At 41.5% G+C, this 19,045-nt stretch overlaps 1 protein-coding gene across 3 annotated transcripts in view; it reads right to left on the bottom strand.

Annotated features, from left to right (window-relative positions):
- Nucleotides 1-19,045, bottom strand: part of lztr1 (leucine zipper like post translational regulator 1) — a 61,958-nt gene that overhangs the window by 7,796 nt on the left and 35,117 nt on the right. For 2 of the 3 annotated variants that reach the window (XM_060843763.1, XM_060843764.1), the window contains 6 exons: nt 16,374-16,543; nt 15,819-15,975; nt 8,895-9,021; nt 4,854-5,003; nt 3,548-3,653; nt 1,098-1,178 (listed from right to left, as the gene is read on the bottom strand). In XM_060843763.1, the coding sequence (XP_060699746.1) occupies nt 1,098-1,178; nt 3,548-3,653; nt 4,854-5,003; nt 8,895-9,021; nt 15,819-15,975; nt 16,374-16,543 (791 nt within the window). The remainder of the gene's footprint in view (nt 1-1,097; nt 1,179-3,547; nt 3,654-4,853; nt 5,004-8,894; nt 9,022-15,818; nt 15,976-16,373; nt 16,544-19,045) is intronic. The other variant, XM_060843765.1, reaches the window with a different exon arrangement.

Raw genomic sequence — 19,045 nt, 5'->3', positions numbered from 1 at the left:
CTAGTTTTGCTTGAAGAAGCAACCTAAGCACTAATTCCTTCTCTAAAATTATCCTTTCCCCATGCAAGGACAGCTGAGTTGGGAAGGATTTGTTTCCAAGAGCCTTGGAGTTGATTCAAAAGAGACACCGGTCACAGAGGATGACAAATATGTGAAAAAGTATTCAGCCACAAAGTGGCAAGAATCATACTAGAGAAATATTCCTTGAGCTGAATAAGGATCTGGATTTTACAGCAGCATATGGAAACAGTATTTGGTTGTGCGTGTAAGTAAGGAGGTGGGGTAGGAAGAAGGGTAAGCCATGCAAGCAATATGGGGCAGCAAGTGGCTTGCACTGCCATCTCACAGCACCAGGGACCTAGGTTCGATTGCAACCCAAGTTGACTGTGTGCCGTTTCTGCCCATATTCTCCCCATGTCTGAGAGAGTTTCCTCTGGATGCTCCGGTTTCCTCCCACAGTCCAAAGGTGTGCAGGTTAGGTGGACTGGCCATGCTAGATTGCCGAAAGTGTCCAGGGGTGTGCAGGTTAGATGGGTTAGCCATGGTTAATGCACAGTTATGGGGATAACCTTGCTTTCTGGAGGGTCAGTGCAAATTCTATGAGCCAAATGGCTTCTTTCCACGCTGTAGAGATTCTATTACTCCAACATCTGGAACTTGAAGGTGCTGATGTTGATAGATTGAGATCAGACACAGTTGGACTCAAACCAAGCCGCTACAGATATTCAGGTAAATGAGTGCCTGATACACATCTGTGAAAACTAAAGGTTTCGTATTTTGCCAATATTGAGATAGGAAGTTTCAACAATTGATTCTGCGCTAGCAGTCAGACAAGCATAGCAGGAAGGTGGAGGATACAAGTTAGGGAACAAATGCAAAGCCATATTATGAACACAAGGTAAAGTACACAACAATTAAAGTGGTGACACACTTTTTGCCAGATTATTTTCAACTCATTGTGACATTCTATTCCAGATTTGTCCAAGGCGGCAGATCACAGTCTGTCCAGAACTGGAAGGACAGGCATTTTGCTCCTACAACCAAGATGGTATAAAAGGACAACAGACTCTCACTGAGCCAAACAGAGTCCTACCTACCTTGGTGAAATGATGTACAATGATGTGGAGACAGTGTTTCTTCATATCTAAAGCCTGAGTCTTATCAGCTGCTTCCAGAATCTGAAGAAACAAGAAAACAGTTTAGAATAGTTATGGGATTATTTGTGATTTCATACAGTTCCTGAATGTAGGAAAACATCCAGAGCACTACCCAGCACATTCAAAAAGCAGAGAGGACAAAGGATGAGTACAGCAGCGATAACCAAAATGCTATTTAGAGACGTGGGATGCAAAGGTGTCCCAAAAAAAGTACTAAAAGCAGGCAAGTGAAAGGAGAAAATTCCAAAGCAGAGGATCTGTGTAGCTGAAGGCAGACCAACGTAACAAAGTTAGAAGGCAATGGACAAGAGACTAAAACAAAACTGAGGACAGACAGTTTAGTGATGGTAGTGGTTATTGCAAGATCAATTGAAGCAGTAGAAATCAGTAGAAATAGGGAGTATTGAGGCAATTAACTAATTTAAGCAAGGGCAAGAATTAAAAACTTGACCCAGTTGAGAACTGACAGCAAATGGGAATACACTGAGTAAGACCAGATTTGGGCACCAATGATTTAGATTAGCCCTGTATTTTACAAAGGATGGAAAGCTTTTTTTTAAGCATCAGGACAGTTGTCAAACATCAAAACTTTGGATGGGGCTTAGTTCAGAATGGAGTTGAGGCGGCTGAAGTCGAAGTAGGCAGTGCTTGTGACGAAAGAAATGCAATTGGAAGTGAAGGGTAGTAGTTGAATTTGGTGAAGTCAGTGACACGGAAATTAGGAATGATTGGAAGGGGCTGAAAATGATCACTGCAATCTCCCCTAAATTATAACTCTTCCCAATCTGATGCCTGATAAGCAGTCTGACAAGAAAGACACCGAAAGGTTCAAGAAAAACTACGGAATTAGAAGTAGATGGCACAAGTATATATGAACAATCATGTCAAGAGGAAGAATTTAGTAAATGGACTTAAGGATAGATCCTTGCAGAATTCTAAAGTGATAGTGAGAGGCTAAAATTTGGAGAAAAAGAGAAAAAAGGGGAGCCGAGCAAAAGCAGACACAATGAATTGGATAATGGAGGAGAGGCTTCAAATTAGCTGAAGTGGTCACCCAGGATAGAGACTTCAGATACTTAAAGGAAGGAAAAAAGTACAGGTCCTTTCGTCACGGATATCGAAAATATTGTTCATGGCTTTTATTTGGGCTATTTTTGTGCTGTAGTATATATGGAAACCTGATTCGTGAGATTAAAAGGAATTTCAAGAGGAATGGGCAAAGGATTACATGGTAACACATTCCAGGACTTCTTAAGAAAGAAAGGTTGGAAAATGGGCAGATGTTTACATGGACAGAAGGCTTGAGTGTGAATGTTTTGGAGAAACAAGTTCTGACAGCTGCTTGGATAAGCAAGGGGACAAAAGCTTAGGAGAAGAAACCATTTAAACATGAGTTAGTCCAGACATCAACTAGGAGAAAGTGAGGACTGCAGATGCTGGAGATCAAAGTTGAAAAATGTGTTGCTGGAAAAGCGCAGCAGGTCAGGCAGCATCCAAGGAGCAGGAGAATCGACGTTTCGGGCATAATCCCTTCTTCAGGAATCAGGTTCATTTTTCAACTTTGCCCAGACATCAGGAAGTTTCACTTGGAGGTCGCCACTGATTATGTTACCTAGCCAGGTAACGAAACGTCTGGATATCAAACCCACAGCTCAGCGAGCAAACCTACACCCTAAACCTCAACCTGAGCTACAAACCTTCACAAACCTTACAATGGCAGGATAGATAGGAGAACTGCTAGTAGACACAACTAGCTATTTTTCTCTAAAATAACGAGACAAAGTTCTAAATTACATTCAAAGTTTGGGAGAAGATTTGTAGCTCGGCTGCTCGTTGTTGTGGTTCTGTTTGCTGAGCTGGGAATTTATGTTGCAGACGTTTCGTCCCCTGTCTAGGTGACATCCTCAGTGCTTGGGAGCCCCCTGTGAAGTGCTTCTGTGATCTTTCCTCCGGCATTTGAAGTGGTTTGAATCTGCCGCTTCCGCTTGTCAGTTTCAGCTATCCGCTGCAGTGGTCGGTATATTGGCTCCAGGTTATGTGCTGCACATCGACCTGGACCCAATATACCTGCCACTGCAGCGGATAGCTGAAACTGACAACCGGAAGCGGCAGATTCAAACCACTACAAATGCCGGAGGAAAGATCACAGAAGCGCTTCACAGGAGGCTCCCAAGCACTGAGGATGTCACCTAGACAGGGGACGAAACATCTACAACACAAATTCCCAGCTCGGCAAACAGAATCTAAATTACATGCCCAATGAGATGGTAAGGACATTGCTCATTTGCAATATTCTCAACAAAAATATCCAATTAAATTTTCACCTAAAGTTGTACAATTGTCCGATCAGGATGTAATAGAATACAGTGAAAGCAGAAAAGACAAACTACCTGCAGAACATTTTCCACTGTTACATTCATCTCCAGGTTCTGCTTACAATATGCTTGCAGTCTGTTGTTCGTGAAGCCATAATAGTATGGTGCTGAAAACAAATATCTGGTAGACAAATGTCAAAGAAACCTATCGCACAATGCACTCAGGATTCATTGCTGTACAAAAGAAACTTTTCAAAGTTGCATGCATGCACAGCCATTTGCGTTACTTCAACTACACAGCAAGTCAGGTAATTGCAAGGCTAAAGGATGCCTCTCAACACTTACCACTATTCATACCATCATGCTCCCAATTACACAAAGTGATTACCCAATCAGTTATCCTCCTATACTCATTCTTCTTCCTGGCCCCAGCCCCAGCTGTTAGCCTCTTTTGGAGGCCTCTGTTAACAGCCATTTGCAATTTGCCATTAGGAGAGATAAGGAGATAACCCACTCCACCTGGTCATTGACTCCTTGCAGGGTGTCCACCTTGTCTCTCTCAAAGAAATTCAAATTGAGATTTTACTACACAGGAAATTCAAAGTATTCTTTCTTTACCAGTAACTACCCCATTTTAAAACCCATGAATCCTTCCAATTCCTCATACTTTGCATCAACTCCTTACTGAAGTCAGCAACAGTGAATAGCTTTGTAACCTCAACAGTGGCAATCAAAAGCTGAATGGGTTCAGGCTTTCATGGTGGTCAAAGGAAGCATTAGAAAGACACACTCAGGAATTTTGACATTGACTGAGCTCTTGCAACAGCTCCCTCAGGATGATGCAACAGGTGAAGACAGCCCTAAAGGTAACTGTGTGTATCAGAGACTGTGGCAACAAAATCCCAAACCACAAAGCATCAACCAGGAAAGGATAAACTTCAAGGAACAGCTGCAAACTAACACTGAGTCAACAGTGTGGTAGAGGCATGCACACAGAGTGCCCTCTTCATTTGATCAGAATGAAATGGCAGAAGGCAGGAAGGTTCACATATCTGCAATGTTTTTAAAAATCTGTCTCTTTTAATTCTTATTCAATTACTCTTATCTCAGATAATTTCCAAGTCAAAGTGGAACAGGTTGGACTGCTCAAGGTGACGCATATTCCAGCTTACACTAATTTTCCTCATGATTTTTTGGGGAAAAAAAAGCAGCTTCCACTGGTCCCAGCCATTAAGAACATGACTAAAACAGCAAGATGGCTGTGCAGTCATTTACAGGTATGAACCCTCAATATAGCATGATAGAGCATAGTTTTTTTTCGCTTTGTTCAAAGTGCAAGCAGAGTCAGGAAAAGACGATGGTACTAAGTAAAGAAGGATACAATGAATCCTCTGGAGGCATGTTGACTTCACCATAGTACACATATCGAAGAAGTGATTCGAAAGCTTGTCGACTTGGCACCATTTCACCAATGGAGATATTAACTTGTCCATCTTCAGGCATGAAAGATCGGAACATAGCTTCAAAATAACTACAAAACATCAGAAACAGGAACCAATAAATAAAACAAGATCACATAACTACATTTATTCTGGCTATTGAGTGTGCAGCGTAGGTTCACGAGGTCAATTCCTGGAATGGTGGGACTACCTTACGCTGAAAGACTGGAGCAACTGGGCTTGTATACCCTTGAGTTTAGAAGACTGAGAGAGGATCTGATTGAGACATATAAAGATTATTAAAGGATTGGACACTCTGGAGGCAGGAAACATGCTTCCACTGACGGGTGAGTGCCAAACCAGAGGACACAGCTTAAAAATACGGGGTAGACCATTTAGGACAGAGATGAGGAGAAACTTCTTCACCCAGAGAGTGGTGGCTGTGTAGAATGCTCTGCCCCAGAGGGCAGTGGAGGCCCAGTCTCTGGATTCATTTAAGAAAGAGTTGGATAGAGCTCTCAAGGATAGTGGAGTCAAGGATTATGGAGATATGGAGAACAGGCTACTGATTAAGGATGATCAGCCATGATCATATTGCATGGTGGTGCAGGTTTGAAGGCAGAATGGCCTATTCCTGCACCTATTGTCTATTTACTATCAGGTCAGAAGTCTCTCATATAATACAATAAATAAATCAAAACCAACCTGCTAGCTTGCATTGTTTTAACTTGCTGTTTAATTATTTATAAAATTCAAATGTTTTAACTGTCATTGAGAATACAAAATGTCTAAGTTTGACACAACTTTATTAAATCTGAATTGTGCGTTAGTTATGCTTAACATTGTATTCCTAAATGTATAAAAGAATCCTTACAGTGTGGAAGCAGGCCATTCAGCCCATCACGTTTGCACCGACCCTCTAAACAGCATCCCATCTAGACCCAGCCCTTAACCTTTAACAAGACATTTACATGGTTAGCCCACTTAGCCTGCACTAACCTGGGCACAACGAGCAATTTAGCATGACCAATCCACCTAACCTGCATACTTTTGGACTCTGGGAAGAAACTGTACCACCCAGGGGAACCCCATGCAGACTTGGGGAGAATGGGTGACTGTGTGGGGTTTGCACAAGGCTGGAATTGAACCTGGGTCCCTGGTGCTATGAGACAGCAGTGCTAACCCCACTGAGCCACTGTGCTGCCTCGAATATTTCAGCCAAGTTTTCCTCAGGGACACAGGGTTCATGGAAGGTGATAGCAGCCACAGTAGCGGGGTGTATCATTGTCAACTTCAAGACCAATTGCACTGCACAGCAATCCAACCATCTTTGCGAATTCAGTTTAAAGTAATTTTAAAAGGTAAAATCACTGATAAAGGGTGGCAAGTTATGTATAATATGTATATTTAAGAGAATTAGGATTTTATGACTAACATTTTAAAGCTCACAGTTAACTGCAATTTTATTTTAGTGGGTCTCCATTTGGTTCTGTTTATAAATCTGTATGTATTGGACTCTCACTCAATCATTGGAGCTGCTTGGCCAGGTTGGCAACACATTGCTGGGAAAGAATGGAGACTCAGGCTGAGATCATGACTGCCCAGTAACAAATAACACATTCTCCAACACAGTTTCTTTTATATGAGCTTCACAGATTTAAAAATAAACACAAAATAATGAAAAGTATGCAAGCCTGTACCAATATGCGTGTACATTTATATAATGTGTGCCACTTCAGTCCCAAATTACAAAAATAAATTGTTCAGCGTCCCACATCTGCTTCAGTCATGGTCCTCATCATTTCATACCGATGCTGCAGAAACAACTCCATGCTTGGGGTACCATAAAGGAGGCTTTTCTCTGAAGTCTCTCTTCCAACTTGTCAGAAATCTATTTGAACCCCACTCAAGCTTCCGGAACATAGCATGGGCAAAACGTGTCCTGCACTACACCCTCTTGTTTTTGATAAACTATTAAAAGTCACAACACTGCCCGCTATTTAATTAGCTTTATTGAGATTCTAGTATAAGTCACCAGCCATTTAGAAATTTTACCGGATTTCTAACATTGCCTATTCACCTGCTTTTTGAGTCTTAAAGCACCTATGACCTGCTTGAGCTTTGGATATGTTGGGACAGATCCTCTGTCCCCGTGTTCGTTTGGAGGAGAGAGACACCGGGTCTGATTAAAAGTATAAACAGGTTTAATGAGAGAGAATCGTACACAGTAGTGAGGTGTCTAGCTCACTGGAGAAGGCGCGTTCTGACTATTTTTTAATTTGTCTATCCTTTTGTTCTCTCACATTCCAGAGTTACATCCTTATTTGGTAAAAAGCAGAATTTTAGTATGTCATTGGTTCTCACCTGATAACATTCTATTACCTCAGTTTGAGCTACGTGCATTTAGACACGGCTCCAATGTCCTGTTATCTCTCACCCTCCCTGGGGCCTCTTCAGGCTATGCCATCAGCTTTTCAGTCTGTTCTTAGTGTAACATAATAGCTTACTGTTGTCTAGTGAAGCTAACAAGTTCCAGACTTGCTAATACTGCCTTACGTGAGCACTACCTAACAATAAAGTTTCTTACACTACCTAACCTTAATAATGGATCCCAACAGATATGCTAACCTTCACCCACAGGAAAGGCTTGCAGTTGCAGGCTTTAAAATTGAGACCTGCATGACACTGGAGTACCGAAGAACAGGACAATGCTCTTTATCGAAGAAAGAAAGATAAAAGAAACCTATACTGGTGACTCTTTAAAAACTGACTACCCCGAACCAGAGTGACTTCAGTGGAAAATAACTAGTCATGTATGATAACCAGAGCCATAACTATTTCAGCAGTTCTTGGTATTTGACTTATGCTGTTCTTTTTTGAACACAAAAATCTTGTTCAAATGAATTACTGGATGTAAGAAAACTGTCTTCTATTGGCATACTGAAACAAATTAAATGTTTCCTGCTCCTCACTCCTCCACTCATTTTCATTTGTAAGTAAGTACACAGATTGCAGATTTTGTTGATTTAGCAGTCAAGGTACCCTTCATCCAAAAGGTGATCATTTCTTAAATACATGTTCTTATTATTTGAGCATACTTCCTAAAGTTGGACTTTCCAATCTTTGAACATTAATGAATGGGTGAGGGAGGAAATAGGGTAGGGAGTAGATGGGTAAAGGAGGCAAATACGAAGGGGTTGGCGGAGTGAGTGGGAAGAGTGGCATTTGGGTTGGCCCATGAGGATAGTGGGACAGTTCAACGAATAACTGTATAGTTGCAAGGGGTCATAGTTGCTGGGTACAGAGTGTCTAGTTACCCAGATATTAGACTAGCTTTTGATCTGACTAACATTTTCTGCTAACTGTTCAAGTAATTCCTAATCAAAGCCTAAAGTCTCTGACCCTAGTTCGGAGGAGGGTCCTGGAAACAGGAAATGCCTAATGGAACTTCTTGAGCAACTGCCTCGTGGGTCCGCACTTGCAATTACAACAGTATACTGAAATTTATCATATACATAATCCCACTGAATTGTGGAGACATTTAATAAACAAGGTGGTGAAAAAGTTCCCAATTAAATATGAAGCATGTGACAAAGAATTTTTTAAAAGGAGATAAATAGGGAAGGAGAATTGAGCCCAGGGGTGAAGAGCTGAAAATGTGTTGCTGGAAAAGCGCAGCAGGTCAGGCAGCATCCAAGGAACAGGAAATTCGACATTTCGGGCATAAGCCCTTCATCAGCTCTGATCTCCAGCATCTGCAGACCTCACTTTCTCCCAGGAGTGAAGATCTAACTATCAATCTTAAGTTTTGTCTTTCTTCTGGAGAAACATCCTGGTTAAAATATCATGCCTCACAGAGAGTAGTGAGTAAGTTATAGCATATATATATTAAGACATATCTATGAGCATCATTACGAAGAGAAAATTCAGCAGTCAGCTGCAAAACAATGCGTGGAGGGGTTAATCTTTCATTTGTCACTGACCTGGAGCGGGCAGCTAGGATTGCTTTGTGGGCTGGCCTAGGATGACCATCTAACAGTAGGGTTATATCACAGAATTCCATGCCAGCTCCTTCCAGATAGTTCTTCATATCCTGAACCAAAGATGTGCCTGACAGTAAAGTAAAACAAGTGGTTAGAAGTAATATTTGTCCTACTGGTGAATTGCAGCAAATAAAACTTTTAAAATTCTTTTCGACTGACAGTGTATTTCATAAATCACTGGGATACCATAAAGAAGTTTCCTGATGTACATTGGCATAACTAATACACACTGTCTACCATAGCATTCAAGTCAACCCTTGAAGCTTTGAAAAAGTCTTCTAAAAAATGGGTTGAACTACACATCTAGTATAAAATGTGAATGATCTGGTAACAACACATGCATTGATAGCATTCCATAGTTTGATGTTGAAAGCATACAAAATATCAAGTGGCATAGCATGCAGATTTCCAACATTTTGCGAATGTCTTTTGCCAACCACCCATATATTCAATTCAGCATGAACATCATTTCTGAATGGGTTGCTGATGCACATATCCAAGGTTGAAATACAGACATTACAGTCCCTCACATAACATCAATTTGGGTGTCATTTCTTTACAGGTGCTTAGTGACCTTATTTGTTATATGGTATCAGAAGGTGTTTAATGCCAATAATTCATGCTCCATGTTTGGGCCACCAGAATACATATTCCACATGTTATCAATTCATAACTTCATTCCATTCGCATTCTTCCAATTCTGGTCATAGACGTGCACAAAAGGTCCAGCAGAGAACTTGATTTTAGGCATGCTTTATATTTGAAAATTACTTTTGAGCATGCAGGTTAGTTCTGCCATTAATCTCATCTCCTGTGGTTTACAATAAAACTTTAGCACTATTTTTGAACCTTTCCAGTCCACAAGTTAGTTGCCAAATTCATCAAAATTCATAGACACTTCATCCATATTGCTGATTGTTCTGAGGGAGAGATAAGTTTTTGTCGTTTCTGATAACAAACTGGTCATTCTGGCAATAAGGTCTTTCAGTAGCTGAGTTATTTTATACCATAAGACATAGGAGCAGAAATCAGGCCAATTGACCCATCAAGTCGACTCTGCCATTCAATCATGGTGGAGAAGTTTCTCAACCCCAATCTCTCACTTGCGCCCCGTAACCTTTGATCTCCTTGACAATCAAGAACCCATCTATCTCAGTCTTAAATATACTCAATGACCTGGCCTCCACAGCCTTTAGTGGCAATGAATTCCACAGATTCACCAGTCTCTGGCTGAAGAAGTTTCTCCTTATCTCCATTCTAAAGGGTCTTCCCTTTACTGTAAGGTGGTGCCCTCGGGTACTCGTCTCTCCTGCCAATGGAAACATCTTCCCAATATCCACTCTGTCTAGGGTATTCAGTATTCTATAAGTTTCAATTATATCCTTCCTCATCCTTCTAAACTCCAGAGAGCCAGTGTGCTCAAAATGTTCCTCATATGTTAAGCCTTTAATTCCTTAGATCATTCTCGTGGAACTCCTTTGAATCCATTTCAGGGCCAGTACAGCCTTCCTGAGGTATGGGGCTAAAATTGCTCACAATCTTGAAATGTGGTCTGACCGGAGCTTTATAAATCCTCAGAAGTACATCCCTGCTTTTATATCCTCTCAAAATAAATTCCAACCTCTAAGTTTATTTTAACAATGTCCTGGATTAGGACTCCAAAATCCTTTTGCACTTCAAATTTCTGAATTTTCTCCCCATAGCCTGTTTTTCCTGCCTCACACCTTCCCACATTGTATTCCATCTGCCACTTTTTTGCCCACTTGCCTAACTTGTCTAAATCTTTCTGCAGCATCCCCACATCCACAATACTACCTGTCCTTCCACCTATCTTTGTATCATCTGCAAACTTAGTCAGAATGCCCTCAGTTCCTTCATCTAGATCATTAATGTATAAAGTGAAAAGTTGTGGTCCCAACACACACTCTTGTGGAACACCACTAGTCATCAGCTTCCACATTGAGAAGGACCCTTTTATCCCCACTTTCTGCTTTCTACCAGACGGCCAAATTTCTATCCATGCTAGTGCCTTGCCTCTAACATCATGGGCCCTTATCTTACTCAACAGCCTCCTGTGTGGCACCTTATCAAAGGCTTTCTGGAAGTCATTACAGTCAGAGTCAGACACGGAGACAAGCTCTTTGGCACAAACTGGTCCACGCCGACCAAAATGCCCATCAACACTCACCCCATTTTCCTGCACTTGGCCCATATCCTTCTAAATCTTTCCTCTCCATGTATCTGTGCCTTTTAAATGTTGTTAATGTACTCACCTCAACCACTTCCATTGGCAGCTCATTCCATATATGTATTACCCTCTGTGTAAAAAGGTTGCCACTCAGGTTCCCTTTTATTCTTTCCCCTCTAACACTGAACTGATGTCTTCTCATCCTCAATTCCCCAACCCTGGGAAAAAGACTAATTGCATTCACCCTATCCATATCTCTCATGATCTTATACACTCCTATAAGATCCCCCCTCAGTCTTCTATGCTCTAAAGAAAACAGTCCTAGTTTGTCCAACCTCTCCCTATAACTCACAACCTTGACTCCTGGTAACGTCCATGTAAATTTCTTCTGCACTCTTTCTAATTTAATAACATCCTTCCTACAGCAGTGTGACAAAACTGAACACAATACTCCAAGTGCGGCCTCACCAACATCCTATACGATTGCAACATAAATTCCCAACTTCTATACTCAATGCCCTGACTAATGAAGGCCAGTGTGCCAAAAGTTTTCTTCTGACTCCACTTTCAGAGAACCATACACCTGAACTCCAAGATCCCTCTGTGCCACCACACTCCTTAAGGCCCTACCATTCAGCATGAAACCTCTGCCTTGATTTGACTTTCCAAAATGCAAGACTCCACACTTATCTATATTAAACTTTATTTGCCATTTCTTGGCCCAGCTGATCAAGTTCCTGATGCAATTTCCGATAACCTTCCTCACTCTCCACGATACCGCTTATTTTAGTGTCACCTGCAAATTTACTAATCATGCTTTGTACATTCTCATACAACTCATGGATATAGATTATGGACATCAATGGGCCCAGTACTGACCCAGAGACACTCCACTAGTCAAAGGCTTGCAGTCCAAAGGCAAGCATCTATTACCTCTGTTTCATAACATCAAGGCAATTGCGTATCCACTTTTCTAGCTCCCCAATGGATCCCATGCGATCTAACCTTCCAGAGCAGCCTACCATGTGGAACCCTATCGAAGGTCACACTGAAATCAATATAGACTGTGTCTACCGGTCGCCCCTTGTCAACCTTCCTGGACATTTTATTGAAGAACTTTAACAAATTTGTGAGGCACGATCTCCCATCTACAAAGCCAAACTGACTATTCATAATCAAATGCTGTTTTGCCAAATGTAGGTATATCTTATCTCTCAGAATCTTCTCAAGTATCATACCTACCACAGATGTTAGGTTTAGTGGTCTATAGTTCCCAGGTTTTTCTTTGCAGCCCTTCTTGAATCAGGGCACAACATTTGTTACCCTCCAGTCTTCTGGGACCTCACCTGTGGCTAGCGATGATGCAAAAATATCAGCCAGGGCCCTCGTAATTCTTTCTCTAGCTTCTTACAGTGTTCTTAGATACAGTTGGTCAGGAGCAGGAGATTTATCCACCTTCATACATTCTAATACATCCAATTTTTGCTATAGGAAGGATGTTGTTAAATTGGAAAGAGTGCATAAGAAATTTACATGGATGTTGCCAAGAATCAAGGCTGAGAGTTATAGGGAGAGGTTGGACAAATTAGGACTGTTTTCTTTAGAGTGTAGGAGACTGAGAGGGGGGGGGGAATCTTATAGGAGTGTATAAGATCATGAGAGGCATGGATATGGTGAATGCACTTAAGTCTTTTTCCCAGGGTTGGGGAATCAAGGATGAGAAGGCATCAGTTGGGTGTTACAGGGGAAAGATAAAAGGGAACCTGATTGAATGGACTATCCTGGCAGATAACATCCATTGGCTCTCCTTGGTCTAACCCTGCTCTTCCTCAAAGAATTGTAACAAATTTGTCAGGCATCACCTTCCCTTGATGAAACCATGCTGACTTTGCCCTACTATACCATGCACTTCCAAGTATTCAGAAATCTCATCCTTCCCAATGGACTTCAAAATCTTATCAATGACTGAGACCAGGCTAATTGGCCTACAGTGTCGCAACCTTTGCCTTACTCCCTTCTTAAGAGGTTGGGGGGGTGGGGGGGTTGACATTAGCAATTTTCCAGTCTTCTGGCACCCTCCTTGACTCAAGTGATTCTTGAAAGATCACCACTAATGGCTCCACTATCTCTTCAACTATCTCCTTCAGAACACTGGGTTGTAGCTCATCTTGGTCTTCTGCTGCAACATCTTCATTCCATAAAGGGCTACATCAACTAGCTGCTGCTCATAAATCTTTGTTGGGCTTAGTTGGTTTTGATTCACTTAAGTGCGTACTGTACATGTTCTCATTGTTTGGTCTTGGTAATCTACTTTAATGTAGTTCTTTCTGTTTCCACTTCTGCACCTGTTTTTCACAACCCTGCAGTGGCATGGTTATTTGATGAGTAAGCAAATGTTATGCTTTTTAGCTTGACACCAGCTTCATGCTTAACTTTATTATGCCAGAAGGTCCATTCTGCTCATCTGCCTTGCTGGGTGTATCTTAAATCCCTACTTATCATCTTGACAATGCAGTCCATATCACTGACTTGATTCCATATGCCTGCTTATAAGGTGAGTAAAACATGCATTTGAGGTGAAAGTAGAGGTCAACTCCAAATTCAAATACTACATTCTTTTTGGAAAAAAAAGCAGGACCAACATATATGCCAAGTCTAAGCCTAAAAACCAAGTTTAGAACATAGAACAATACAGTGCAAAACAGGCCCTTTGGCCCTTGATATTGCGTCGACCTGTGAAGTAATCTAAGCACATTCCCCTACACTACCCCATCATCATCCACGTGCTTATCCAAGGATTGTTTAAAATCTCCCTAATGTGGCTGAGTTAACTACATTGGCAGGCAGTGCCCTTACCACTCTGAGTAAAGAATCTGCCTCTGACATCTGTCTTATATCGATCACCCCTTAATTTGTAGCTATGACCCTCGTACAAGCTGATGTCATCATCCTAGGAAACAGACTTTCACTGCCTACTCTGTCTAATCCTCTGATCATCTTGTACGTCTCTATCAAATTCCCTCTTAGCCTTCTTCTTTCCAAATGAGAACAGACCCAAGACCCTCAGCCTTTCCTTATATGACCTTCCCTCCAGACCAGGCAACATCCAGGTAAATCTCTTCTGCACCTTTTCCAATGCATCCACAATGTTCCTGCAATGGGGTGACCAGAACTGTACACAATATTTCAAGTCCGGCCGCACCAGCGTTTTGCATAGTTGCAGCATGATATTATGGCTCTGGAATTCAATTCCTCTACCAATAAAACTTAACACATCTTAACAGTGCTATCAACCTGAGCAGCAATTTTCAGGGATATATGGACATGGACTCCAAGATCCCTCTGCACATCCACACTACCAAGAATTTTTCCATTGACCCAGTATTCTGCCTTCCTGTTATTCTTCCCAAAGTGAATCACCTCACATTTATCTGCATTGGACTCCATTTACCACTTCTCAGCCTAATTCTGCAGTTTATCCAAGTCCCGCTGCAACATTCTTCCACACTGTCCAATTTTAATGCCAAAAAGTGAAGTCATCTGATACTCCACAGTCTAAGGCAGTAATTACAGCACAGAAGGAAGTCATTCAAATTTACAGATCTATGCTGGTGTTTATGCACCATACCAGCTTCCTTCTACTCTTGTTAACCTAGGCCATCAACACATGTCTATTCTTCCCCATTTGGCCACTCCTTAAATGCATTTAATATATTCACCTCAATTATTCCTTGTGGTAACAATTATCACAATTTAACTACTCTCTAGGTAAAGCTATTCTCTTTAAATTTCTTAGTGATTACTGCTTATACTTATTTTTTGTCTTTCCCAGTAACATTTAGGCACTCCGACACATTGCTGACCCTATCAAACTCTTCCATTATCCTGAAGACCTCTATTAGTGAACCTCTCAATCTTTGATTTTCTACTGAAAAGAATCTCAACCTATTCAAAACGAAAACAGAAATTACTGGAAAAGCTCAACAGGTCTGGCAGCATCTGTGGAGAAAAATCAGAGTTAACCTTTTGGGTCCAGTGACCCTTCTTCAAAACTGATCCTGGCGAGTAAAAGATTTGTTATTATACAGAAGATACGGTGGGGTTGGGGTGGCGAGTAAACGATAGGTGGAGATAGAGCCCAAAGAGAGAGAAAAACATAGTTGGACAGATAAAGGAGTGGTTAAAGGTCTGTCTGGGGCCAAACGTGTGTGTTAGCCTAATCCATCCAACCCAAGTAGTGTTTCTGACACTAATCAAACCTTCAGAAAGAAATACTGAGAACTACCTTCCCATTGCAAAATAAACAGCTCATTTATATCAGTAGATATCAGAAGGCAGTAGTTTGGGAATGTTTTAGAGATCTTCACAAACGTGGTTAACCAAAACAAATCAAGAAACATAAAATCAGAAACAAAAATGGAAATAGCTGGAAAATGTCAGTCTGGCAGCATCTGCAGAGAGAAATCAGTTAACATTTCAGCTCCAGTGACCCTTCTTTAGAACTCTGAAGAATGGTTACTGGACCTGAAATGTTAACTCTGATTTCTCTCCATATTTGCTGCCAGACCCACTGAGATTTTCCAGCAATTTCTGTTTTTACTTAAGAAAAATATATTCGCCTTAAATTTGTACAAGAATTTATTCTGTATGAGTAATATTCATTTCACACAAATTACCTATATCAACAGGCTGATCGGAATTTACCCGTGTCGGAGGTTGATGCTTTCTTCTTACTATCTCTACAATTAAACAGGGGGAAAGACACTCAAACTCTTTGGTCATTATCACCTGGTTGAAGTGCGATTCTTTGACCACAAAATTTAAACAGTATTCCTGAAACAGAGAAGAACTAAAATTATTCCAAAACTCCATCATTTACTTCCATTTCTAAAGCTGCCCCATTATTATTACCAACTGTAAGAACAGATCTGCTCCAGAAGGTGCATGCTACACATTCAAGGAAAATTAAATCAGCATTTCAGAATGGGATACCTTTCTACTTTTGGCAGCAAGAGCTATCATCAAGAAGTCTCTGATTCAGCTATTAAGTTAATCACCTGGAACAGCTTGTTCAGAAGAGATGGTACTAATTTCTCAATTGGATTAGCCAAGTAGTTCAAACAGAAAGCAATGTGTGGTGGAAGAGATTAACTCTGTCATAGAATCAATAAGAACAGCATTCTTAGTTAAAGGTATTTGGTCATTTTGTCCTCCCAATATGTCGTACGTACCTTTAATTGGTCCAGCTGTAATTTGTTGGCATTCTCACATACAGTGAGAACATTCTGAAGGTCTACGGAAGCCTCAATGTACTGTAGGCACAGTTGTTCTAGCCGAGCCAGGTGAAAGCTCAAGGCAAGCTTATAAACATCCATTATCAGCAAGACATCCTGTACATGACCTACATGACAAAGACGACTAAACATTTCAAACATGAAAATACTATTCAGGAATTAAACGTGATGCTTAGCCCACACCATTTCTATGATGGAAGTGCTTAATAATAACAGGAAAGGAGAAAGCAGAGACAAATTCCAAGCGCTGCCACCATTGCTCATTTTGAGGAGTGGGACATTCACCCAATATTCCTTTCAAAATAATTAAGAACAGTTTTGGCATCAGTTAAAGGAGTTAGAAACTATAACCCTATGCTTTATAAGCTAGTCAACCCATGATGTGCACGTGGAATGACCCACTGAAATGAGATTACTTAAAGCAGCGATACTTATCTAATGTACACAGAACAGCAGCTTCTTTCCCTTTCATTTTCATCCCCTATTCTCAGCAGGCTTTGCTGTACAGAAGTGTAGGAGAAAGCAACAGGATAAAAGAAATCTATAATTTGAGGAAGAGATTGGGATTTTTTGAAGGCATGCATCCAGGAGATTAAGTTGCCCTCCAACCCCATGGCATCAATGTGACCTTCACCAGTTTCCTCATTTCCCCTCCCCCCAATCTTACCCCAGTTCCAACCTTCCAGCTCAGCACCATCCTCATGACCTGTCCCATCTGTCCATCTTCCTTCCCACCTATCCGCTCCACCCTCCTCTCTGACCTATCACCCTTCCTCCCACCTCCATCACTCTCAGCTACCTTCCCTCCAGCCCCACCCCACCCCCATCTCTTCACCCCTGAGGCTCCCAGCCTCATTCCTGATGAAGGGCTTTTGCCTGAAACATTGATTTTCCTGCTAGTCGGATGCTGCCTGACCTGCTGTGTTTTTCCAGTACCATTCTAACCATTCTCTCTCCAACCTAGTTTAGTGCATCAATTGCTCCCAATGTGGTCATCTGTATCAGGGAAATCGAACGTAAACTTAGGGAACGGTTCGCCGAGCATCACAGCCAGGCCTACAGGAATGTCCTGGTCACCACAAATTTCAATTCCCCCAACCGCTCCCTTTCCGACATGACCATCCTCGGCCTCCTCCATTTCCAAAAGAAAAACTACAGCTCCTATTGGAGGAATAACACCTCATCTTCCACCTGGGCAGCCTACAGCCCAGACGGCTCAACATTGAATTCTCCAATTTCAAATAACCTTCTTCCACATCCCCTGACTCCCTTCCTAGCCCCGCACCCTCTCTTCCACTGCTCTCTGCCACTAGCCGGATTCACTCTTCCGATTGACCAACTACGTTGTACCCTCTACGTGTCTTCACCCATCCCCACTTCACCACCTTGCACCTGCCTCCTCCTCTATTTGCAGTTCCCCCCCACCCATCCCCAGTCCTGAAGAAGGATTATACTTGAAACGTCGACTTTTGCACCTCGATGCTCCTGGCTTCCTGTGTTCTTCCAGCCTTTTGCCAGTCATTGAAAGTAAGCATGCAAGTGCAGCCAGTGGTGAAGAAGTCAAATGATTATGTTGGCTTTCATAGTGACAGGATTCAAGTACAGGAACTGCATAGGGCTTTGGGGAGACCACACCTGGAGTTTTGTGTGCAGTTTTTGTCTGCGTATCTGAGGAAAGCTATGGAGTGAGTGCAACGAAGGTTTATCAGACTCATTCCTGGAATGGCAGGGCTCACATATGATAACTCCTATGATCACTGGAATTTAGAATAATGAGGCGGCGTTTCATAGAAATTTTCATTTCATTCTAACAGGACTAAACATGGTAAATGCAGGACAGATGTCCCCGATGACTGGGGAACTAAGGGTCACAGCTTCAGGATATGGAGTAGGCCATTAAGAACTGAGATGAGGAATTCTGTGGCAGTCTCTACCTCAGAAAGAGACTGAGGACAAAATATTACGTGTTTTTAAGAGACTTAGATATAATTTTAAGGGTTAAAGGTATCAAAGCGTATAGGGAACAAATGGGAACAGGATATGGGGTTCAATAATTAGCCACGATTATACTGAATGGTATAGCAGGCTTGAGGTTTGAATGTCCTACTCCTTTCTATGAGGCATAAAGGGATGAAGAGTCAATGTTGTGGACTCCCAGAGCCACTTCCTCCTGAACATGTATGGCACCACAGTGCCATTACCTCTGATGGATTTATCCTGCGATTCCACAGGGCATAGCTAGAGCTGAAACTGGAGGAATCTTGTACATTGCTTACTAATATTGTTACCATCGAGGCAGGAGGGGTCCCACTGTCACACTAGTTTCACTACTCCATACATTACAACAAAAAAATTAAAACTTTTTTCCAGTTACCCAGAAGGCCAATTCATAATCTTACCTTCATCAGGTTTAAAACACCAAAGCCTATCAACCAGGTTCTTTAATAATGATTTATCAAAATTATTATTCAAACACTATTATTAATCAATAAAGATACAATAATTGGTTAAAATATAAGCCAGTAATGTAGAAACATGAATGCTTATTCCTCTAAATATCTGCAAAGCACAGGCACGCTTTTCAAAAAAGGACAGAAGCAGATATTTTT

The sequence above is a fragment of the Hemiscyllium ocellatum genome, chromosome 24 (assembly GCF_020745735.1).
Source record: "Hemiscyllium ocellatum isolate sHemOce1 chromosome 24, sHemOce1.pat.X.cur, whole genome shotgun sequence".
NCBI lineage: Eukaryota > Metazoa > Chordata > Chondrichthyes > Orectolobiformes > Hemiscylliidae > Hemiscyllium > Hemiscyllium ocellatum.
Note: the sequence above shows the minus strand (reverse complement) of the source record. Positions and strands in the feature narration are given on the sequence as shown.